The 26397-nt window shown below is 39.5% G+C and overlaps 1 protein-coding gene across 5 annotated transcripts in view; it reads right to left on the minus strand.

Moving 5' to 3' along the window:
- The window catches only part of uxs1 (UDP-glucuronate decarboxylase 1), a 49618-nt gene extending 35595 nt beyond the window's left edge, over positions 1-14023 (minus strand). For 2 of the 5 annotated variants that reach the window (XM_034213769.1, XM_034213765.1), the window contains exons 1-3: positions 13236-13999; positions 10146-10173; positions 8065-8113 (exon numbers count right to left, since the gene is read on the minus strand). In XM_034213769.1, coding sequence (XP_034069660.1) covers positions 8065-8113; positions 10146-10173; positions 13236-13326 — 168 coding nt within the window. In that variant the 5' untranslated portion in view covers positions 13327-13999. The other 3 variants (XM_034213768.1, XM_034213767.1, XM_034213766.1) reach the window with 3 other exon arrangements.
- Positions 14024-26397: the final 12374 nt, after the last annotated feature.

The raw sequence follows: 26397 nt of genomic DNA on the forward strand, positions 1-26397 counted from the left end.
TTTTGTGATAGTTAAATTGCTCCTGCTGACTTGAGCCAGCCATTCTTTCCTCCTCTCTGTGTCAGTGGGGAAACTTTGCATGTGTACTCCTTTCTCTGAGCGCTTGGAGCATCCCTAGGCAGCACAGCAAACCATGGGTGAGACGATATGCCGGACAACACGGAGGAAAAGGCACAGACAAACTGCATGATATGCTATTCAATGTTTATTGAATTCCATTTATTTACAATGGATGTTCCAAAAACAACACATTTAACATCATCATCATGCTGCTGCTGCTAGTCCTTTGACTCATTGTGCTGTCAGTTGACAATCATTGATATAGGCACCTGTGGGTCTCCTGTCCTTTCTGAAAGTCATAAAGATTACATTAGTACTTTAGATTACTTGTGTCCTCAATTACCATAGGATTACTGAAACCACCATGAATTAAGGAAATGGTAGAAATGTATCTAATCAGAATTTTGAAACCTTCCTTCCCACCCTCTAAATATATCAATAAACATTAGGATGTGATGCTCCTGACTACCATACAGGTTTAAGAAGATAATATTTGTTTTAAAGAATTCAAAGCAATAAACAACAGGCTCTTTAACCAAGGCAACGTTAGCCTAACATGTATGTTAACAGGTAAGATAGCTGTTCACACTATGTATATTTTCTACGTTGTAATGCTATGTTATTTCTATTTAAGATGTTCACATTTTCGATTGTTTAATTATAGTCTCTTAACTGTCTAATGTACAATGCCTCCTTGTCTTTTGCTGCTGCAGCGTAAACATTTCCCCAATTGGTATCAATAAAGTAGGCTACTTCTTATTTTATCTTAATCCTCAAATATTAGCACATTTAAAAAAAAAACACACATTGATGTAACTACATACACATATCGATATGTTGTATAAATATTGCAAATCAAAACCTTTATTGACCACTAATTACCAAAAATTGCATTTATAGCCTGTTATTAATGCATTCAAATCGTGATTCAAATGGCCCGCCACGAACTTCCGGGAACTTTCTGAGTCTCTCTGAACCACGTGACGATCAAGCATTTTGGACTTCCGCTGAAGCAACTCTTCTCTCTACATGGCGCTGGACCAGCCAATCAGAATTGACCTTCTCGAGTTCTCCGATTGGTTGGTTTTGTGGCACATTTGTAACGCTGTGACAACTTGAGCGCGCGCAGGCAAAGCTGAGCGCGCGCAGGCAAAGCTGAGCGAGCCCAGGCAAAGCTGAGCGCGCGCAGGCAAAGCTGAGCGCGCGCAGGCAAAGCTGAGCGCGCGCAGGCTGGAGAGGTCGAGCGAGCGGGGGAGAGAGAGCGTGTGCAGCGGTCTGCTTGCGCACGGAGCATGAGTTTTACGAGAGAAAATATATTTCTCTGTGCTCAAAAATGTTCAAGTGCGCGCTCAATCGCATTTTCTATGCTCAACATGTTTCATTGCGTGCTCAGGATAGAGGCACAAATATAACGCCATACAGGAGAGGGGAGCGTGCTCTGAGATCAGCTGCTAGACTGCAGAGGGGAGAAGAGGGGGAGAAAAAGAGATCTCCGTCCACCGTGTTTTATTCTTATAGAAGTAAGAAGAGAAGTAATGGGGCAGAAACCCTCCTTTTTACGCAGCGGTCCAGACATAGACATCAAACGGCGACACATATTCAGTTGGCAGTTACTTTGGCATTAGGGCAGGGATATCTAGATACTTTCCAAGGTTTGACATCATGAAGTGTGCTACTTTTAAAGCAAGCAAAGATGTTTTCAAATCTGTAATCAAAAAGCTCCTCAAAAACACTATCGAAGCAGTTCCTGCCGTTGCTACGTTAGTTCAAACAGTAACAACGGACTATTTTTCTTAGCGGATGCATGTCAATTTAAATCAATACATAAAACTATTTTTTAAATCAATAAAATCATTTTCTAAATCCATAAAAGCATTTCAATTAATATTGGGAGTCATGTCGTTACTTTGTCGAGAATGTGGCCGTGTAATAAGCGGGATAATGTGCACATTGCATAATGTGCCTTCATGCCGATCTAGATCCCTCCGCTTCGTGTCGGGCTCCTGATCAGCCTGTCGGTGTTCTTTTCCCCATAATGACCGCGTCGCTGCACATTATCCCTTACATACGATTATATAGAGTCATTATTCATTTGTTTTAAAGCAGGAGGCGCAAACGCTTGCCTCGGGGAGGGAGAAAAAGAGCCACAGCGGCGAATAAACAGAAGAGCAACCATGGCAACCATGGCAACGATGCAAGGGAAGTCTTCTTCGCTGCTTTTGTGGCAGACTACAGCGCCACTTACAGGCCTGGCATATGTACTACAGCGTCTCCAGAGCTTTCGAGCAGCAATGGCCGGCCGTGGCCCAACCTCTCATTCCCCTGATAGGTTGAGAATTTACCAATAGCCGTAGCACCACCGTCCTGACGTCAGGACAGTGTTCAAATCTAGATCAGTTTTTATCAGATCCGTTGCAGCCCCTTTTTTAGAGATTTGGGTATGGAGGAAAAGAGAGAGGGTTGTGTTTTCTGACACTTGGTGAGTTCCCTGACACACCGGGGACCAGCGACGTGCAGTCAGGGGAGGCAGGGGAGGCAGGGGAGGCAGAGCCTCACCTGTCATACTCTAATGTAACGGAAAAACAACTAAAGAAAAACTAAATAGTAATAATAATAAAATGTCTCCACTGATCTGTGTTGTAACTTGTAAATGTGATTTATGTATGATTCCAATCGCTTTTTATAGTCAAAATCAGCAAATTTGCAGAGCTCCTCCGCTACAACTACGGGTAGCGATGAGAAGTGAGGCAGGGACGAGCTCTGCCTCACGTAAGCCCACAGTAACTGGCTGGAGCGCGGGCACTAATTTAACGCGGGCACTTATTTTGTGAGCGCGCTCAAGCCAGTTACTGTGTGGTGAGGTGAGGCACAGATGAGATCTGCCTCACCTCAGAATGCGTCACCCCACAGAAACTGGCTGGAAAGCGGGCCCTAAGCGCATGCCTGCACCATCTCACTGTATGTCACCAATGTAATGTTTGTAGATCCCTTTATTACATTTATCCTCGCCATCCATAGTCTCTAAATAACTTATTTCACGTATATATGATATTTAGGCTCGCTGGTCTCATCATACAACGGCAATGAAAAAAGCACCAGGAGAGGCAGCCATAACCTCTGCCGCACTGAAGGGGGCGCAAGTGAGCCCACAGGTTCTTGTTGCTACTGTTATTCTACGCAGGGACGGGGTAGACCATGGCGGTAGACGCGACGCAAACAACAAACTAGACTTTTGAAACTAGAGGAAGATAAGGAGGACTTTTACAAAAAAGTAATAGAGATTGTTGTCCAGAAGGAAAGCATGGACTTCATCTTCAAGTCAAGGTAAGACCCCAATTGTAATGAAAATGGGATCATACTAAGAAAGAACAATCCAATATTTAGATTTTGGGTATCCTTTTGTTGAACGGTCTGTTTAAAATGAATCGAAGCATCAGACTAAAAAAGCTTTTGAAAATAACCGAATATGTCGATTATGGTCAAAATATGATATTTGTAAATCTGACTCTGAAAGAGTCAGTGCCTCACCAGCCATGAACCTCACCGCACGTCACTGCCGGGGACACATATTCATGTATAAAAGACGTACAAAAGTGCATTTTGCATGATAGGTCCCCTTTAAAGTGGACCTATCATGCTATATTTGAACAATATATTGTAGGGCCATACCTATATAAAACATGTTTTTTTTCAAAATACCAAACAAATCATTTAGCTCCATTTGCTCTTTCCAGCCCTGTTTTTGCAGGGGCTGATTCTGTGACGTAGCTTTAGTGCAATTGAGCTGCAGCTGACCACGCCCCCCTGCAGGAGAGGGGAGCATGCTCTGATCAGCTGCTGGGCTCTCAGAAGAGGGGGAGAAAAATAGATCTCTGTCCTCCGTGTTTTATTCGTATATGATTATATAGAGTCGTTATTCATTTGTTTTAAAGACCTTTGACCGGCACTTTTCTAATTTTGTCCGGAAGATTTAAACTTTAACGGACATGTTGACCAGCGAAAATAAATCTAACTGAAACTCTGTACTCATATTCATGTATAAAAGACGTACAAAAGTGCATTTTGCATGATAGTGTTAACATGTAATCTCTTTGCGCCTATACTACTGGCCTTACGGTAGTCTAGGTTGCCATCTTGAGACTGTGAAACGCATGCGCAGTTAGTCTGTGTCGACCTGGAGCATGAGGTCCTCTGTTCGCTAATGGCTCTGTATTGGTGTTATGCACGTTGATTGAATAAACCAAGTTAACAGAAGATAAACGTTGTGTTTATTTGTAGTAGACTAACATTGGTAGCAGAGGATGGTTAGCAGAAGATGGCTACTGCTAACTACAAAGTTCCACCGAAGTTCGACGAATCCCGACCATACGAGTGTTGGAAAAATGAAAATCGCCATTTGGAAGCTGGTTACTGAACTTGATAAGAAGAAACAAGCCCTCGCCGTTGTCCTGGGGCTGGAAGGAAGGGCAAGGGACATCGCCATGGAAATACCCGCTGTGGATTTGAACAACAACAATGGTATGGACACACTGCTAGCAAAACTAGATGGCATGTTTCTCAAAGAAGAGAGAGACCGCGCATACGATGCTTACTCTTTTTTTGACTGTATCAAAAAGGAGAGCTCCGTGTCCATGGCGGACTATGTGATTGACTTTGAACAGCGATACAACCGAATGAAAAAGTACGACATGACTCTTCCTGACGCCGTGCTAATTTTTAAACTTTTGGACACGGCTTGTCTAGACGAGAAAAATAGACAAATGGCGCTGACTGCGTGTACAGATGTAACGTTTGCTGCAATGAAGTCCGCGCTGAAGAGGATCTTTGGGGGGAGAGTGCAAGGCGGCACATCAAACGGAATACAAGTTAACGATGAAGCGTTATTCACAGAGCAACGCTCACAAGGAAGATTCAGACGTCCAACAACGCAGCAGTTTGGACAAGTTGGACAACAAAGGCAACCGTCACAAGGTACCACTATGAGTGCTAGAGTAGGAGAGCACATTTCAGCCTTGCATGCCTCTAGAAAAGCATTTACTGAAGCAGAGTGCTCAGAAAGGATAAGACGAGCACTACGTAAGCAGCTCAGACCCACAAATGAGAAATATGAGATGGGTGACAAGGTGTATTACAAACGAGCTGAATGCACTGAGTGGAAAGGACCAGGGATAGTTATTGGTCAGGATGGGGCTGTTGTTTTTGTGAGGCATGGTGGTTGCCTAGTGAGAGTGCATCACTCTAGGCTTTCCAAGGTGAACACAAAGGTTAATGAAGAGCAAATGGTACAAAATGATGCTGACACAGAAGCAGGAAGTGAGCAAGGTATAAACAATGCAACTGGTAGTTTAGACAGTGAGCAAAATACAGAGAATGAACAACAGTTCGGTGACAGGGAAGCCAATACAAGTGAAGCGATCGATCCTCCAAACACTTTGAGTAGCGTAACACAAACTGAAATGGCGCATAGGCCTAATGCCCATAATAATCCTGCCCCTTCTGCAGGTGTGAGTTTAAAAACAGGACAGACTGTAACATATATGAACAGAGGTGACAATACTCTACTTAAAGCAAGAGTCTTAGGGAGATCAGGCAAGGCTACGGGGAAATATAAAACCTGGTATAACATGCAAAATCTAGAGAATGATGGTAGTGATGGGCAAAAGGAATCAATTGATATCTCACAGGTTGATAATCTCAACATTGAAACAGAAGACAGAGAAGCTGATGTACTTGTAACCAAAGACATCTCATTTGATGCAGCTAAGCAGGAAGAAATAAAGAACTGGCACAATAATAATGTATTTGAGGAAGTTGAAGATGCAGGGCAGAAATGCATTTCCACCAGATGGGTTTGTAGTCTTAAGGACACTCCCAAGGGTATAGTGCCTAAAGCCCGACAGGTTGCCAGAGGTTTTGAAGAGCTGAATATTCAAGAGTTACCGAAATATTCCCCCACATGTGCCACAGATTCACTTAGACTTATGTTATCAGTGATATGTCAAAACCAGTGGGAAGTCCATTCTATGGACATCAAATCTGCATTCTTGCAGGGTATGGAGCTATCTAGGGATATTTATATCCGCCCCCCTCTAGAGGCAGGATGTCAACATGTTGTATGGAAACTAAAGAAATGTGTATATGGTCTTGCAGATGCATCACTATATTGGTACAACAAAGTGAAGGAAATCATGCTGAGTACTGGTGGTAGAGTGTCACAGGTGGATCCGGCAGTCTTTTACTGGTTGGATGAGCAATGTAAGGTCACTGGGGTGCTTGCGTGTCATGTAGATGATTTTCTTTGGGCAGGCTCATCAAACTTTTCATCCAATGTGATCCCTCAACTGCAGTCTGCATTCAAGGTTGGGCGTGAGGAGCATGAAAAGTTCTCCTATGTAGGAATGGATTTGGTAACTGTTAACGGTGAAGTTCAGGTACATCAACAACGTTATATCGAGAACCTGGAGCCTATTTCCATACAAGCAAGTCGGGCCACACAGAGAAATGAACCCCTCAACGAAACTGAGAGAGAGCAGTTACGATCAAAAATAGGACAGATCCTATGGGTTGCTAAACAGACAAGACCTGATGTAATGTTTGATTCATGTTGTTTGGCTTCTAATATAAAAGGGGCAACAGTACAGTCTGTTCATGATGCTAATAAGATAATCCGTAAGCTAAAGTCTGAAAAGGTGACACTCGGATTTCAACATCTGGGAAACAGTGATGCTTTGAACTTGATAGTTTTCAGTGATGCTTCATTTGGAAACCTCCCAGACGGAGGTACACAGGGAGGTACTTTTATAACACTTATGGGAGAAAGAGGGAAGTTTTCCCCCCTCTGTTGGCATTCAAAGAAAATCAGACGAGTGGTTCGCAGTACCCTTGCAGGGGAAACTCTTGCCATGTCAGATGGGGTAGACAATGCAATTTTTCTAGCCACACTATTTTCTGAGCTCATTACTGGAAATGCTGGACTGAATGCACCCCCTGTACTCTGTGTGACTGATAACCACTCTCTGGTCGATGCGCTCAAGTCCACAAAACAAGTCACAGAGAAGAGACTCAGGTTGAAAATCAGTAGCATTAAGGAGCTCATACAGAGCAAGAGGATCAAGCAGGTGCGTTGGTCAGACACAAAATCTCAGTTCGCTGACTGTCTCACAAAAAAAGGAGCTTCGGCTCTTGTGCTCTTAAAAGCACTCAGTGAAGGACAATGGGATCTGGGTTAAAGTGTCTGTTGAAATGGAACATTGAAAACACCTTTGTTTATGTATTTGTTTCTTAAATGTTTCCCTAATTTATGTTGACTACTCAGGGAATTTAAACATTTTTGTTTTAAGTCACTGTATGATTGTTTTATGATTCATGCAATGTAAAGTTGTTTTTGTTTTGTTTATTTCTTTAAAAAGATAGAATGAGATTGTTAACATGTAATCTCTTTGCGCCTATACTACTGGCCTTACGGTAGTCTAGGTTGCCATCTTGAGACTGTGAAACGCATGCGCAGTTAGTCTGTGTCGACCTGGAGCATGAGGTCCTCTGTTCGCTAATGGCTCTGTATTGGTGTTATGCACGTTGATTGAATAAACCAAGTTAACAGAAGATAAACGTTGTGTTTATTTGTAGTAGACTAACAGATAGGTCCCCTTTAATAAATTGGGACACTTTGATGTTCAGCCCTAAGGGAAAAGTGTGTAAAACAACACATTTTGCTATCAGTCACGTGATAAGTGTATAATTGGATTCGTGTTAGCAATGCAAAAAAGAAATCGAACATCCCAGGCTTACAGTAAATGACTAAGCTAAGGCTGCACTGTATTGGTCAGGGTCAAACTAATAAATCAATGTTAGGCTAAAGCATGTAGCGGTTGCAAATGAACACATATCAAAATAATGCCTTCAATGTTTTATACACGTACATGTGGAATAATACATACATGAGTTAGTATGTGCGATAATGTTCAATAGATATTATTGAACCTGTAAAAGACGTGTCAGACTCACTTCATCAATCCTCTGCTCAATCTTCATTTCTCCGTGTTCTTGTATTGATCTAGGATCAGAGAGAGTTAAAGACAAGGAAAGGATAAGAGAAGGCAACTTCACAAAGCCAGGGAAAACAGGGATATTGACTTATTGAGCACACATAACACACAAACCCACACATTAACAGTGGATATATACACGACTAAAATCCCACATTAATCACAATATCTCTACGTGTATCTTCAGAATCAGAATTCCTTTATTCGTCCCACAGAGGGGAAATGTACATTTGTTCCAGCAGAAAAAGAGCCAAAGACAGCTTAATGTTTAACAAGAAGTATGCATACAAAACTGAAAACATATTAAAGATCAAAAATGTTTTTAGAAAAATAAAAACACATTTTGCAAATTATATTTAAAAAATCGAATTAAATCAAATGGACATTATTCATTCAAATAAAAAATAAATAAAAAAACACTGAAGATAGAGCAAATATCTTTAGAATAATAACTTTTGACGCTATACATTCATTTCAAAATACAACAGATGAATTACTTTAATTATTTGGTTTTAACGTGCCCCTCCTTTTGAGAGGGAAATAACATTTGTCTTGTGAATATTTTTGAATAAATCAATACCTCTTTAATCCACCAATCCTGCTAATATATTTAGCATCGCAACTACATCGCTATAACTGAAAGGGATCCGTTTTGTACCAAGTAATACATATTCAAATAATAAATATGTATGCAGCAGTATGATTTAGCTCTGTACGGTCCACAGTAAGTATCAGGTCTAAAAAATATGATGCATTTGATAACTGAGTGTAAAACTACATTTTAATAGTTCATATTTGATGACGTTAACCCTTCGGAGACAGTCAATAAAACAGTTCAAACTGCACCCAGCAGCACAATGGCTCATGCTGATAATCATCACACTCATCATGACTAGTGATTAACCTCATTCAACTTCCTGCTCCTCCCAAAAAATATCTCTTCATACGAGTGAACGGCATAAGATGATTGCGGCAATCATCACGAAGCCAGAGAAAATAGCTATTGACTTGAAGCACGTCGTTAGTGAGCAACACATGACGCAAGACCTCCAATCCAACCATTGACATACAGTACGATTTACATACGAGTAAAATCCTCCATTAAAAGTCAGTTGTTGTCATAATATCAAAAAGTATATATTGATATTGTCAATGTTCTATTCGTGGATAACTGACCAGGAAATAGATCAGAAAATTCAACCCCAGTTAAATCGCGATAATGATTAATTGTATACAAATATAATACTGCCATAAAGCAATGCAGCGCTTTGGTTTGCAACACTCCCAATAATGGTCTAATATAACCAGATTGATATCTGAAGTGATAGCTGTCCAGTTAAATAACTTGTACTGTGGTGGCTATCCCAGTACATTCAGTTGTAATAGGTTTTTTTTGCAGTTTAACAAAAACTATGAGCTTCACTGCTTTATGGCACCAGATATGTCAGCACTATTAGCATTACTCAGATGTATTACCACAATTAATTTGAGCCAGTCTTGCAAACAGTAATTTGACTGTGATTTAAGTATTCAGACAGTTGCCATGAATTGTAATTATGTGTACTGATAAATGTGCTGGCATTTATATTTTATAGATCAGTATTAAAATGGTTAGTGTGATAGATGTAAGTAATGTGTTTAGAGTTTGTTGATGGTTAAATGTGTACAGTACATGTCGAGATCCTATAAGTGGACATAAGCTATTAGCTAAATTAGCATATGTTCTCCATCTAACTGAATATATGAAGATATACACATAGAAATATAAAGCTAGAAGTAATACAGGATATTACATATATGTCATCCCATTGTAAATGGATGTGTTGGAATTGTGCGTCATGTGTTGCTAAAAGAGTGCTTCAAGGAAATCGTATTTCTATGGATTAGAAAAGATTGCTGCCATTATCTTATCACACCTTTCTTTTTCTTCAAGAGGTAAAATGACTCCTGCTGATCAAATGTGTTTTAAAACCAAGACTTCAGCTACCCTGCAGTAGGTACATATTTCACATTGAAGTAGTTAGACATTCATTACTGTACCTCATGTTGGTATATGTTCCCCAGACAGCTGAAAGAGAGAAAAAGAAAACCAAATGAATCATGAATAAAGTACATGTAAAGTGCCGTGTCACATTAGTCTGTAGATAAGAGAAAAGGTGCCAAAGAGACACAAGCGAGCAGGAAAAGCTCCCATGGTTATCTTCTTTTTCTCAGCATGTGTATTGTCTGATGGGAGGATGTCCATTATTGATCTGTAAATAATCAAAACTGATCCGTGAAAAAATCGGACTATTAGTGAATGCATTAGTATTGAATTCCAACCGGGAAATATCTTGTCTTTCAGATCTTGGTATTTATTATTATTTTATTTAATCTTCACACTTAATATAGGCGCTGACCCCCTAAGAAGGCTGTGTCAGGCCATAATAGGCCGATTTTGAGTAGACTATATTACAACAATGTGTATTTCTATTTCAGATGTGCGGTGTGTTTATAACATGAAGGTATTTAAAGGAGTGTAATCATCTGATAGCAGCAGTGAGCTCTGCTAAATCAGGAACAACACAGTGATCTACGTTACCAAACTTCACACTCTGCCCAAAATAGAGTGAGTGAAGACGCTGTAAACGTTCAAATATTCTTAATGTTATCCTGTTTATACTTTGTTATTGTCATGTATTTGCATAAAAACCGACAATTCAAAAAGAACGGGTATTTAAATCTTTTTTTTTTTGGAATATTTGATTTAATAGTGATTATAATATTTTAAACTGTGCTTAAAAGGTCATAGTTCCCTACTTAATATCTATTTTATATTGCCTCAAACATCTCCTTAGCAGAAACATAAAACACAATAGTGTCATGTGATTATACACTAATTAAAACATAGTTCTGAATATTTTATTACCTGTCAGCCAATAAATTCCCCTAAATTGTACATATAAATTACAATAACGTTTTAAAAATGGTGTGTCTCCTACTTTGTCATAGTCTTACAAGCTAGTTGGTTGTGATAAGGTTTAATTAGAGATAACTGTTAACAACAGGGAAATGGCACAATAATACAGGATTAACAGAGATGCCCATTACATCTTAGTTTGAATATTGGTCTTAAAAGTCCCCTATTATACTGTTTTTCCTCAATATATTATAGGTCTCAGATATATACAAAACATGTCTCTGAAGTGTTTGGCTCCAAACACTTCAGCCCTGTTTCAAAAGTGCTGATTCTCTGTCTGTTACTTTAGATGAAAATAAGGAGCCCCTCCCCACGCCTATTTGGTTAAAAAGAACACAATGGTGCTCTAGGAGGAGATTCAGGTGATAAGGGGGGGGTTACCTTGGTTGGTGATTGGCTAATGGCGACACAAGCCAAAAAATCTTTATGACATCATAAAGTGATCAAAATCTGATCAACTCATTGTAAAACAGGATTTTATATAAATTAGGGATGCTCCGATCGATCGGCCCCAAAATTGGCGATCGGAGCATCCCTAATATAAATGGATCAGGACAAAAAGTGAGCAAATCTTTTTTCCTGAAACTTTCAGAATCTCTTTACACAGAGGGAACACATGTTTGTATAAAAGACGTAAAAAAGTGGATTTTGCACAATAGGTGACCTTTAAGCTTTATATATATATATATATATATATATATATATGGTCTTAACAAGTTAGACATAGAGATTGAGAGGTGATAAAGACAGTAATTCCTGTATTACTGTTCACACAGCGGTGCATGGCAAGTGATCTGATTTAGGAGCACAGACGAATCAAGCCAAAATCTGATTTCTGTGTCAAATGAGCAGAAAATCTAATTTCCTTTTGTATGAACTTTTGTAATTTGAACATAGCCTTATGATAGGATCAGTTTTGACAGTATTGGATCTGTCTCAAGTCTATTTTCATTTGCTTCTAAGTGCCTGGACTTGGACTTGTCGAGATCTTGGCAAAGACGTTGTTGACTGCAGCGACGCTCAAACAACTTATCTTGATTTCTTGTTGTCAGCCACATTGTGACCCTTCAATGTCAGTTCATCCGTACAACGTGTTACAAGATAAAATAATCAGCAAATATGAAAACCAAATGAAACAGATGAGCTCAGATTCTTTATAAATATCTGCCATTACAGTGGCTATATTTAATAAAACAAGTTGTTTCATAAATATAAATCAACATGTATGGAAAAAACATTGCCATTACGCCTTTTGAAAAAAGAGAATACCATTGAGGTTCAATAGACACATTGTTCAAAATACATCACCAAATTATAGGGCGTTTTCAAGTCAATCAAAAATAGAAAAGGTTGACTGGGAAGTACTGAAATGATGTTGCATCACAAGAATTGCAACAACAATTTACTTCTTGTAAATACCAATGAAACTGCAATGAACAACTTTTTTCATATCGATTAATCTGTAAATTATTTTTAAACTAATCGTCTGGGACATTTTTAGATGGATTTAACTCGGTGCGAATTGTGCAACAAAACTTCCAAGAGCCAACATTGACCTCATATTAAAGAAGCTGAAACCACTGAATACTAGAACAGTAGTTACTTCCCATAGATGTACATTTAGTTGAAAAGCTTAATTCCCCTTCCATTTCTAACATAACACTGTCCTTCTCTCCGTATACAATTGGATCTGAGATGTTACATTTAAGGGGAAACACTCATAAACAAACATTTGTGTAACATTTGTGTAATGTGTGATAGTCTGGAGACTTGGCCCCGACATAATATATTCTCAAAGTGTTCAGGAGATGAATTCCCAGTTATGATGACAGACAGACATCCCTGTATTCCAGCTGCTTTTTCCTGTATGAGGTCACTGAGTCTGGAGGCTTAGCCAACTAACAATGTGTTGTGTCAGTTGAAATTCCTTAAAGTTTTCAGGTGACATAAAGACACAGGAATGATGACAGTTTAACAGGTGAGAGACATTCCTGTCAAACAGCTGTTGTGTTCTGTATGTTGAGCTTGAACCCTTTAACATTTCTCCAGGAGGCTGGCTCACCAAACAATGTGTTGTTTTGTGTCAGCTTAAATTCCTCAAAGTTTTCAGGTGACATAAAATCACAGGAACTATGACAGTTTAACAATTTAGAGACATTCAGAGTACTTACAGGCAATGTAGGCGATCAAAGCGAGGGCAAAAAGCAGCTTCATCATTCGTCTGTTTAATCCTGATATCAGCCAGATGATCCGCTTCATCATCCGCTCAATGCAACAAGCACCAGGAACACAATCAAGTCCAGCTAAAGCATTTTGACTCACACTTCTTCATGTCATTAGTGCTGTTCGGGGTGTGTTTGGTTTGCTAAGGAGATTGTCAACGAGTTGGAGATCCTAATTAATATAAAAAGAATTGGGCAATGTGAGATTGGCAGCAGGACAGGAAAGCTAGCTGCTGCTGCTACGTCAACACCAGGCAGGAGCAGTTTACGTGGCTAGCTGTTGAACACAGGTAGCAAACAGAACCAGGTGGCAAAGCTACACTGTCAACACTCACAACTACTAGTACACTTGTTTATCAGCGACATGTCCCCCCCGATTAACCACACACAACACATCATATCTTACGTAAACTATACCTTAAAGACACGTCTACCTCAATAACAATAACACAGTAAAGATAAACGGTTAGCCGTTAGCACCCCTTTAGCAATTAACTACGGATAGCTAGCAGGCTACTTAACTGACAGCGTTTTTTACTCCCGTTCATAGCTGCCGCTTGGAAAAACAAAAGACGCGAATCCTGCCTCACATTTGTTTTCAGGTGAGTGCCTTGAAAATAAAATAGGTTCTCATTTTAAGTGCGCAGACATTTCCTCATGAAGGAGTTTTGCTCCTCTCTGTTGGGCCGAGGAGGGATAGCAGATGAGCGATTACTCACTGCTCGATTTAGCAGCCTGCCTTTTCCTGCAGAGACTGCGTGACGCTCCTTTGACTTGCCTCCAATAATAAAAGGCATTTAGTTGTGTTTTATGAGCGATCTAACAACTTTTTATTTTACAGATAACATAAATAGTATGCTATGGACCAAATCTTCATCATCCTTTATGGGATCATGACTTTCGAGTTGCCAAAACATTTAATTTAGCAATGATACAATGGCTCATTCATTCAATCACACGAAACTTTCCACAGGGCAGTAAAGTCACCTTGTTGAACACCTTGTTGATTTTCCCACTTGAACCACTGCAGCCTGTTTGGTGCTGTAAGCTCTCAGTGTTGTTGGCTCATAGGGTAATATGTATTTTAATTTGCTCATGTGAACTGTATGGCATTACACAGCAGGTATTATTTTTTAAAAAGACTTCACCTCAACAACACAAGTTTTTCTGTTCATGTTTCCCCCCTACAGGTTACAAAATTGTTCATGAACAGCAAGTCCTGCATATCATATTTGTGTTGTATGTGTTATGTCAAGTTTTGGATCAAGTTTATGAAATATATATTTCCAACTGGAATATCCTCCCAACTCAGATATGGGATTGTCCCAATCTCAATAGCTTTAAAACCAGTTAAGCCCCAAAGACCCCTTCAGCGGGTCTTTTTTTAAAGGAAGCAAACACAGACATCACAACACGTAGCATTACGGAGGAAAAACGGGACATCGTCTCACTTTAGCTGTTATTCTGATCAAAAGTCGTGTTCAATGGCATTAAAACGAGAAAAAACGCGGCTGAAGGTTAATCCATAGGTTAATTGAATGTGTCTGTCACTTTGAAAAAAAATATTTATAATCCATAATTCCATTTTTATGTAAAAATCGGAGTGTAAAAGTTAGCTGCTAATGGTAGGCACAGGGGCGCCGTAAGGGGGTGAAAAGTTAGGACGATTCTAAGGGCCCGTGACTGACAGGGGTCCCACATATTTTTAGAACATTAAGAAAAAAAATGTAAGTAACCTTTCATCAATCATCAATAATTAACATTAAAATAACGTCATATTGATGATGTACTCACTAAACTTACGATTCATTTAACTTATTTTCTTCCAAAAGTTAATTATCCAAAGCATCGAACACCCCCCTCTATTTACATGTAATGGTTTGGTCCTGCCTCCAAACGCTGTGCAGGGCCCTTTCTAGCAGAGTGAGAGCATGTGAGCAGGGATGCTAGTACTTACGTGTGTACGATGTCTCAACGACTAACAAAGTCAGGCTTTCAAGAAAGAAAAGAAAGGAGAGAAAGACAAGAGAGAGGGACTAAAGGGCGACAGTATGTCACCCAGTCTTTCAAAAGAAAAGGTGGGTGTGGTCCATGAGTGGTGGAAATTAGTCTGTTAGCTAAGCTTAGCTTAGTCCATTGTAAATAATAATTGTAATGTTTTGCTGACATTAAGTACTGTTAATATCTTCCCAGAAAATTCAGAGGTTTTTCATTTCACTCCTCTTTTAGCTGACATTTAATAAATGTAGGTACATTTTTAGCAGCTATTCATATAAATCAGTTGTCCCTCCCCCTGGTGCCAGGACCAACAGATCCATCTTTAGGCTCCTCAGCCCTGACCCCCCATAAGGCTTTGCAGTCTTGCCATGCTGTCCATTGAAAGCCAGTTGGCTAGAAAGCTGGACTTCAAGGACTTGAGCAGTGACTTTGCCTGTAAGAAGGCTAGGCGCTGGGCTCTTGGTGAGTAAGGCTGAGCAAGGGCTCGTAATAACTGTTAAAGGGCAAGGCTATGGTAACGATATTGGATCACTACACACAAGATGCATGATGAGAAAAAAACTGAGAACAGGCTCTGATTTAGCGCCACCATCAGGCCTTTTCATTTCCATTTCCGTTTTGTTGTCCGTTTACACTTTAATACCCGCTTATTTTGTAGTTGGTATATTTAATTAAAAAATCTGCTGCTTATGTTATTTTTTTTGTTATAGCATTTTATAAATTATAATATTGGTGTTAATGTTCACTTTATTTTAATTTAAGAGGTCATGTATATTTAAGTTATAGTTATTTTGATTTTTTAATGTTCCATTCAAAAATGTTATTAAAAAGGCATGTACAGCATAAAAGATTACTATTGAGGTATATTGTCAGGAATGTTAGTGTTATATCAAATAGTGAATTCTACTGCAGCAGAATGTTGCACGTCTGCACAGTGTTATATGTTCACCGCTCAGTGTCAGTAAATATTGTGTAGTTATTGGACTACAAGATAGATGCAAGCCTGTACAGGTAGAGTTATTTAAAGCATAAATGAGTGGGTTGGGTTCTGTAGGTGTGGTTACAGCATTGTGCTTGGTTGGCGTGGCCTGTGCCTGGTGGTGGGGCCCAATGTGATATATTTTCATGGGGCCCAAAATCCCTGGCGGCGCCCCTGGGTAGGCACCAGAGTTATCGCAGCTTCCAGTTTTGGCTATGCGTCACTCTCACTCCTTATTTGATAATAGAGAGGCGAAGTCCCGCATCTACTTCCGACCTTATTTCGGAAAAAGTATGTATTGAAGTCAATGGGGAGAGAACACTTATCTTTCGATCCCATTTGAATTGTGCCACAAATTACACATAATGTTTGTCAATCTTAAAAAATAATTTCCATGTAAAAAAAGTCACAGTTTGTTGTAAAACTGTTGAAATATAAGACTATGAAAAATACGCAACTAGAAAGACTACAAATCCCAGAATCCCGGTCCCGCATGCTGGCTCTTACGGAACCGACTAACTCCCCTTTTGTGTATGTACAGCTCTCAACATGCTCAGACTTGTAGTGATTTTCACCTTGTTTAATATGTTTTGCCTCATTCTGAAAGAAAGAAGTGAAATGTGCTAACATGACGGCCGTCTTGGTGCGGGACGGGACATGTAGTTCATTGAGCGGTTTCACACAAAAAAAAGTGTTACTTCACAGTTTTACGACACTTTTTTTTTTTTTTTTGACTTGCAAAATTATCTTTTAAATTGACAAACATCATATGTGTAATTCATGGCACAATTCAAACAGGATCGAAAGATAATCTTTCTCTCTCCATTGACTTCAATACATACTTTTTCCGAAATAAGGTCCCATGGAGGTCCCCCGGAAAGGGAGGGACTTCGCCTCTCTATGTGTGTGTGTATGTGGGAGTTCCCCTCGATTCCATTGGCTATGACGGTTAGAAAGAGTTGTCAATCATCAAAATCGACCAAGGGTCTTTCTCACTTCGGTTAAATTGAATCCTTGCGTCCCTCACTTGCGTCGTTTCCCTGTGACTAGTCCCTCCCACCAGGGAAGCATGGAGAGATGCAAGGAAACCACGAGAAGCAGGGAAATTAGTTTTAAGAGCAATGGGATGTCCTTTCCTCACGTGAAGCGACGTCCGTTTGTGATGACGCTGCACAGCTGTTCGTCTGACAGCAGCTCTGTCCCTGTTATTTCCACACACACCCCCGCCTCTGTTAGTACACATTTACTGACACAAACATTTGTATCATCTGTTGTAGACCCAAATAAATAAAATAAAATAAGAACTCATTTTCAAAAAAGATAAACGCCATTCTTAAAATGTATAAACGAACAATAGTTTAATTAATATTTATTCGAGTGCACAATAGAAATAAAATAATTGAGAGAAGAAAAAGAGATATGTTATCTATATGTTATCTATCAAAACCCAGTTAGATTAACATTCATTGGATTACACACTTTGTTTGTTTGTTTTGATATGTAGCACATTAACATTGTAATAGCACTTAATGACTGACTGAATGGAAATGACAATAAATGAACATTTAAAACGAAAAAAGCGATCATGAAAATGTTTCCAAAAAATGAATAAAATGATTTGTGACCACTCTGTTGTTCAGATATATCACATATTTGTAACTAAATGATACATGAATTGAAACAAAACACGGTATAAACTGAGGAGTGACTCCCGTGAGGTTCATGTGTTTTCTTCACTCCGCTGGGAAACTGCTCTCATGTCAAGAAGCATCAGATCAGTGCATGCACTGCATCGTCCAATCAGTGAGCGATACACAGTAAGGGGGCAGGGCGAGTGTCTGAGGATTTCATCGAAGGATGGTCTGGTGGTTCCTCGATTATAGAGAGGCGAAGTCCCTCCCCTTCCGGGAGCCTCCATGGGACCCCGGAAGCAGAAAATTATACATTGAAGTCAATGGAGAGAGAAAGGTTATCTTTTGATCCCGTTTGAATTGTGCCACGAATGACACATATGATGTTTGTCAATTTAAAAGAACATTTTGCAAGTCAAAAAAATTAAAATGTGTCGTAAAACTGTGAAGTTACACATTTTTTTTTGTGAAACCGCTCAGTGAACTACAGGTCTCTGGTCTCGCACAATACGTGTCACCATCACAAAGACGGCCGTCACGTTAGCAAATTTCACCTGTTTCTTTCAGAATGAGGCAAAAAGTATAAAACGAGGTGAACATCACTACAAGTCTGGGCATGTTGAGAGCTGTACATACACAAAAGGGGAGTTAGTCGGTTCTGTAAGAGCCAGCATGCGGGACCGGCTTTACAAGGTTTCGGTGAGTAATATGAGTGCAATGTGTAACGTTAATGTCAGCTAACATTAGCTAACAAGGTACACTAACGTGTTTTGTTTTAGTAACTAGTTTTCTCCTTATGAACTTCGTGGTCTCTGTGTATGCTGTGGATAACATTAGTGTTCACAAGAACAAGGTACACTCCCGTATTTTGTTTTAGTTGCTCTTCAGATTGAAGCGGCCAGTTTTATATTGACTATACTGTATGTGTGATCTCCTTTTTCTCGTTGTGTCATTTGACTTTATTTGCTGTGTGTAGATTCCAGGATTTTGGTTATCTAGGCACAGCTGTGTGTGACTCCCTCTGGTACACTGGTATGTGTTTTCCTAATGTAGAGAGCATTGATTAATTAATAAACTACACACTGAGTCTAGATCCTGACCAAATCCTTTTTTATTGTTGATCAAATGTTTTTCAAAAATGTATTCATACACAAAAATACAATGTACAATCACAACCAATACAACACAAATGACAACAAATACAGAAAAAACAAACAATAACAACAATCAGACAAGAGGACAAAACTATGGAAAAATAAACCCTCCCACCCCCAGATCCGGACCATCCTTGTATTATTGCTCATTCAATCTATTATAGCATGCTAACAAATGGTACTTACTTTATTTGTACAGATCTGCATGGGAGACGATGGCGCGATGCAGAGCGCTGTCTGTGATTGTGCACAGGGGATGTACAAATGCAGCCACACTGCAGCATTGGCAATATTTGCCATGTGGCAGATCAGCTCCACAGATGTTGAGTGCCAGTGGAGGAAGCCTGGCACTTAAAAAGTAGTCCAGCCGGTGTCTCAACTTTACCAACAGCGAGAGGAGACATACAACCCACTGGCCAGAGACATCGCCAACTGTCAACTGGGGGGTTGTAAACGAGGCCGAAGGGGTGAAGGCTTTTGTGCAGGCCTATCGGGTGACAGTGTTCGAGTCTGGTCTCTTTGTGAGTGAGTCGGGTGTTTTGGGAGCATCACCCGATGGACTTGTGCAGCCATCTGCCCTGCTGGAGGTGAAGTGTCCACACAGCCAGAGGAACATGACCATCGCGGAGGCAGTCCAGTTACCATCCTTCTGTCTTCGTGAGGAGGGTGGGTCATATATTCTCAAGGAGAATCACCCATACTGGCACCCGTCCAAGGGCAGCTGCATATCACAGACCGGAGTCTCTGCTACTTTGTTGTGTAGACCACGAAGGAGGCGATCATCATCCCCATCCCCAAAGACCCTGCATGGCATGGAAATCTCCTCCTCCTGGAAAAATTCTACACCCAGCATATGCTCCCTGTGTTGGCCAGTAGAGAGGAGGACATTTAAATAAACATACTCTTAACACCCTCGGACTCTGCGTTGTGTTTCGTATGTGTGATGGGGTGTTATGCAGGGGGGAGGAAAACAGGACACAGCAGATTGGGATTGTGGTGGAGATGCTGAGCAGTTATTTAATTGTTGCATGTAATTATTATTATACTGCGTGCTTCTTAGTTATTCCATCTTTTGCTGTAACATGGATCTGTATGTAACTCTATATTTACTTGTTATCTACCACACTTCCTTCTACATCATACACCATCATTATACATGATGGCGTATATAGGATATATATATTTGTATACATATCTGTAAATTGTATAATTTTATTTAAACGTCTTTTTGATCTCTCTGTCTATAAACACAAACTGAGTAAGATTGACAATAAAGTTGACTTTGAAAAATATATATATTCTTTATGAAAATAGTTGACTGTTGTCAAATGAATCCAAATTAAACGTTGGACTGAACTACAGCGCCTTAAAATCTCTACGGACTGTTTTTCAGTGGGATGGCAAGTTCCTATCTTTAAACATTTATTAGTTTTTTCTCAGAACAGATTTGATTTTCTGAAGTTAATTTAACTTTGCCAACTGTGAAGGAAACTTCTGTGTTGCAATGTTGAGGTGGAATGAAGGAGTCTGGATCGTCTTTAGCCACAGCACTGAGAGTTTATTTAAGAGTACATTTAATACAGCCGGGGAGATTACTTCGTTTCACACATCTCTGTGCAGCCACCAAGCCATCTCTGACCACAAAGAAGACACAGCACGCAGCAACATGAGAAGAGGCGGAGCTATCAGAAACCCGCGTTTTACCTAATCAATAGCAGATGTGAGACAATAATCTGTTTGTCTCGCAAAATGCATGGAGGCAGGGACCCTTCCCCCACAGGAAAGAGGGAGAAGCTTTTGACCTGTGACCTCAACTTACAGAGAGGAGCTTTGACTTTAATACAAAGATGTTTGCAATATCACAGATTCTAAGAAAAGATAAGAAACTCTATAATCAAGATCAGATTAAAATATTCTCTTACAGTTTCACTCTTTTTATCAATCTATTGATAACCAATTAACATTAGTCTAAGAATATTTCAGTCAATACTTAAATCAATAAACGTCTTCAGAGTTGGGTGCGCTCAGATCAATTACATCAAAAGTAAACAAGATTGAAAACACTTCAATCACCATGATTGAACACAGTCAATCATAATAAAAATCATCTCTCTTCAGTGCTTGGCATCTTTTGTCAAAAAGCACAATAATAAACACATGGAATACAACAATATTATAGCAAAAATATATGTTTAAAAAATAAGATCTTTTATCATTTATCACTCAGTTAATCTCATTCATCAAACACAAATTCTAAATCAGCTTACATCTCAAATATTTACTTCAAGGCAATTACTTATTAAAACACAATTAGAATTTAGGATTATAAGAAATCCAATTGAGGTATTAAATCAGAATCATGAGAGATCCAGCTAAGGTTCCTAGTTAAGGTATAAATTCACAGTGATGAATCGATCAATCTGTAATCTGTAAAGTTACAGTGTCCTCAATCTTTAACATTACTTTACGTTTACTTCATTACGCTTTATTCAAGAGTAAGGCATGATAACATAATTACATTACTTCAACTATCAATCATTATGTCATTTCAAAATCTGAAGGGAAAACTAAACAATTCTCAAAATGTTTAACAATCTGAAAAGGAAGAATCAGACATTTTATTGAATAACAACCTGAAAAGGAAAAAATCAAAACATCCGTTCTTTATTCAGAGCATCAACTGTAATCAATTTCAATCGCTGAATTGGGAGCCTTGTAATCTGGTTTCCTCGTTGTACATTTTACCTGGTAATGATTAAGGATAGTAACATTGTCTGTTATAATATTAGAAATATCTTATTGTTCAATACCTTATAAATCTGAAAATATCAATTAATTAATTTGTTTAGTGTGAAAGTGTAATCTGATCTGACAAAATATATTTATCACCACTATTTAACACATATCTGTTCATTGGGAATACAAAAACAATCATTAATTGTACATCTGTAAACATCTGGTCATTCAATTCAAATGTTATCTTTGTACCAGAGCTAGAAGAACATGTCCTCCTGACTCGTTCTCCTCCTCTCTTTATGACACAGAATGTCTGGTGTGTAAAGGCATCCTGATACTGTAGATTAGCACTGAGGTGCTGATTGGCTCAAAACTCTTCTTCATCAGAGCGCCATAACTCACCTCCCCAATTGCTCTGCTTTTGTGGCTCAATTCAGTGAGCACTTTATGATCTCCCAGTGAAACAGAGGCTCATCTGCCTGTATTCCTTCTGCTATCTGCTTGAGAGCAGAGCCTATTCCAAGTGGCACATCCAGATGCCTCTGAAACCATCGCTCGTCCTGTAGAGTTGTCTGCCTGAGCCCACCGAGCAGAAAGATGAAGAAGCATCCCATCTCATCAGAAAGTTGAAGATTAGAATCCTCTCATCTCGAACGACCTCGTGCCTCCTTGCCTGTGGATAGGTTGCTCTCTGCAGCCGCAGAGTGTGATTCTCTCTCTGACCCTTGGCCTTCAGAGCTGTTTAACACTTGATAGGGATGTTTTCCTGAGTGCAGACAACTCAAAGTAATGGATTAGCACATTATCATTCAATTACAAAAATAGGATAGGCCCCTCAGAATGATTTGGGAGCCTTCCTGACACATGCACATTATAAATGTAAGGTTTGTGTTAGTCATTTAACATGCAAGAATCATATACTCATCAGTCCAAAGCAGAGAAATGTTATTTTAAGTTAAATGTGAGCTAGTCCCTGTGGATATAACCCTTTCTCAATGATTCTAAATGTTATATTAATTCACCATTTACCGTTTGATAAAAGATTAGTTTATCAGAAGTACATTTCCTCTTCCATAAAACATAGGTTTGAGAAATGAATGTTCCAATATGAAATCAATTACTCAATATAATTTGACTCTTCCCTCCCTTTTCTTACATATTGTCACATATGAAATAATAACTTAGGAGTCTATTTAAGCATGGTATTGTCTATATAAGCTATTAATCGAGAAAACTCAGAGTCAGTATGCAACTCGCAAATATCTCTCCTCCTTCCTATCCCTCTCTTCCACATCTCCCTCTCATCTCCCTCTTTACTCACTTCCCCATCTCTTTCTCTCTTACTTCTGTTAGATATGAAGTAAAACATACAAGTCCATGTAAGCATCTGAGTTACCACTGAAGGCATAGCATAAATGATAGTGGGTGTCTGAGGGTGTCATTACTGAGAAATGTCAAAGAAATTCAAAACCTTACATTTGAAAACAGGTTTGCAGTCCTCCACTTAAGGTGACGTTATCATTGGAAACAATAAAAACGAACTATTTTGATGTAGAATCTATAAATTGAATATTTAGAGCAGAACAGAATGGTTGTATTGTAGCCTGAGTTCCGTGCAGCCTCTAGTTTCACCAGGTGGAAACATGGTCCATATAATGTGAATACATGCAGAAGTAGACAGTAAGAGGCCCCTGACATTAGGCCTATTTTTTTTAAATAGTAGGGGCTTTTAACAGCTTGCCAACTTACAGGCATCCTCTGCATAGCAGTATGAATAGCCTTAAAAAAACAACCCACTCTGCGGTAGGGTTGGGAACCGAAACTCGGTTCCAGATGAGAACCGATAAGAAAATGCCGGGTACCGGGTACCCATACAAAATACACAATTTCGGTTCTGCTTAACGGTTCCTAAACGCGGTAGACCCTGTATTCCAGCGGGTCCGTCTGCACCGCGGTGCTGCGGTGACCCGGTGGAATACAGGGCGGACCTGGAGAATCACAGAACGGCCGGTCGTCAGCGGGCCGTTGACGGCCGGCTCCGTACGCTGACGTCCGGCACCGCCCTTCATTTTTTTAAACGGCATCATATAAATTGCGCTGACAGGCGACAGAGGTCCACAGTTGCCCCGCAGCGATGCTCCCCCGCCCTCCCGTAGACATTTCACGAGCTCAGTCACTTCATAACACCAAAGATAGGTCGCGGTAAACACTCTGAAGTGAGGCTCCACTACACTAAAAAAGAAAAAGAAAAGGCAAAGTGTAATGCCTGTTAATAGCTTGCCACAGGCATAGCTCAGTTAAAATAAAGCACAGCTATTGTGCAATACATTTGTATTGCATGTATATTTTTCAGTAACAATTTCAGTTAAAGCTTTTAAGAATAAATATATTTTTGTTATCTAAACGTTTGACCTCTTTATTTTACAATTTTGGAATCGAAACGGGGAATCGATAAGAACCGGAATCGATAAGCAGAACCGGAATCGAAATCGGAATCGATAAATTTCAAACGATACCCATCCCTACTCTGCGGTAACGAGAGTCATATTTCTGAACCAAATGCCCTAAGCTAAGCCGTTAGTCCCATCTGACTGACCCAAGGGTTGGTGCTGGTGTGACCGGGAGGCTTCCAGGTGTTCAAAGCAGATGTCAAGCTTTCAGTTCATGGCTTGGTGGGGGGAGTGGCCCACGTGAGACAGTATTGTTCAGTTTGAGGAGCGTCATTGTCTCTGGGAGCAGGGAATGGTGTCCATTCTCGGACCAGACCATTAATGTCATTTCATGTAGAGCAGCCATAGCATCTCTGTGACTGCACTCAGCCGGACTGTAGCAGGGCAGAACTGGGTGACTCTTAGTGAAGCTGTCCAAAGCCATTAGACAAAATGGAACCACGTGCTAGCTAAAGGGACACAGGGTCATCAATGTCTCTCTTTACCATTTGCCTAATCATAAACAAATTAGTGGGAAAAATGTGGAACACTAATCCATCATGTGGAATGTTGAGGTAATTTAAATAAGTACTTATGGGTCGAAATCAAATTAACATTAACTTTGGAACTAAAGTCAGTTCAAATTGGACATGCACGGATCAGGATCTAATCAATACACCATTTTCCCAGCTCTGTGATGAAAATGATAACAAGCAGGGATGCAAACGTGTCCCCTGTCGGTGAAATTCGCCGTTTTGAATCCAAAATAGGTCGTCTTTATGATTCATGTAGATCTGCAATAAAAATATTATTGGGGTATGGGCAGGGTTGCTAACTTTGGGTACCTGGAGTGAGATTTTGATATCATGGGTTTAATTACACACATGCGCACGAAATGCCTGCTATCGTGTCAGTAGCGGGACCTTAGCATATATTTAGGATATATATATATAATATATATACAAATACACAATATTGGACACAGACTATAAAAGGGCACACAGTTTCATTCACTAATGAAAGTCAAACACATGTTTGTTTCCACTGTTTTATTGTGTGCCTGTCGCGATAAGCAATTAATTGACCTATCGGCTCTCAAGTATTTGTGTTGGGTAATCTATGGTAGGGCTAACCCATACAGTGGTGGGGCTCAAATCAGTATTTGAAATGTAATTACATACACACTATATCGCCCCCTTGACAGTGAAACGCCACGCGTGAGGTTTAGATTATTTTCCTGTCTCAATCAAAATTGAACTGTATGAAATAAAAAGGCACATTTTTCTTGTAGTAAATAAAAAGGGCGACCTGGAGCCAATCCCGCTATTTCCCCACAAGTGAAAAAGTTTACATGCTGAAAACCCAACCCCTGCAGGCAGGGCCGGCCCTAGACATTTTGCTGCCCTAGGCGAGATTATGATTTGGTGCCCCCCCTCTCCAAGCAATACAAAATAGAATATATAAAGAATAAATGAAAAATCTCTACAAAAGACCAATACACTACAAAAACAGAAACGTATTGACATAGGTAATATACATAAAGGTTTCAAATGTATTCATTGTATTAACATGTTTTAATTGGGGGGTGGATGTCACATCCTCTAGGGGTATGCCCCCCCGGAAAGATTTTTTTTTTTTTAACATTTTAAAGTAAAATGCTTCAATCTGGTGCACTTTGAGCACACAATTACTAGAGACCTGATAGGAGGTACAATTCTAAAACACCCATATGAAAAAGATCGGTTTACATTTTAATAACCAAATAAGTATGTGAACATAACCAATAACCCACAGACAATAACAAATAAATGTAACATATTTATTTATTTTATCCTTATTATTAATATTGTAGTTATTAAATGAAAATCACTCATCAAACAAAAGTAGCTTCTCTTAAAACTTTAAGAAAAGAAAGTGCAAACGTGGACACAAATATAGCCAACGGAGCTCTTACAACTGAGGTTATTGCAAATAAATTAAGATAATGAACAACATTACACACGCTATAAATCAAATGAAACAGGCAATCAGAACAACAAGTCTCTGCTATGTTATTGTGTCCTTTAATTAGTCCACATCCTTAAAGTCGGACACGTCTGGACTTCCTTGCTGCAAATTCATTTATTGTATCGTCAAATGATATTTGCCCCGAAACCTCGCGATTGATGCTTATTAAAGCTAATC

Source organism: Gymnodraco acuticeps, unplaced genomic scaffold (genome assembly GCF_902827175.1).
Source record: "Gymnodraco acuticeps unplaced genomic scaffold, fGymAcu1.1, whole genome shotgun sequence".
Taxonomy (NCBI): Eukaryota; Metazoa; Chordata; class Actinopteri; order Perciformes; family Bathydraconidae; genus Gymnodraco; species Gymnodraco acuticeps.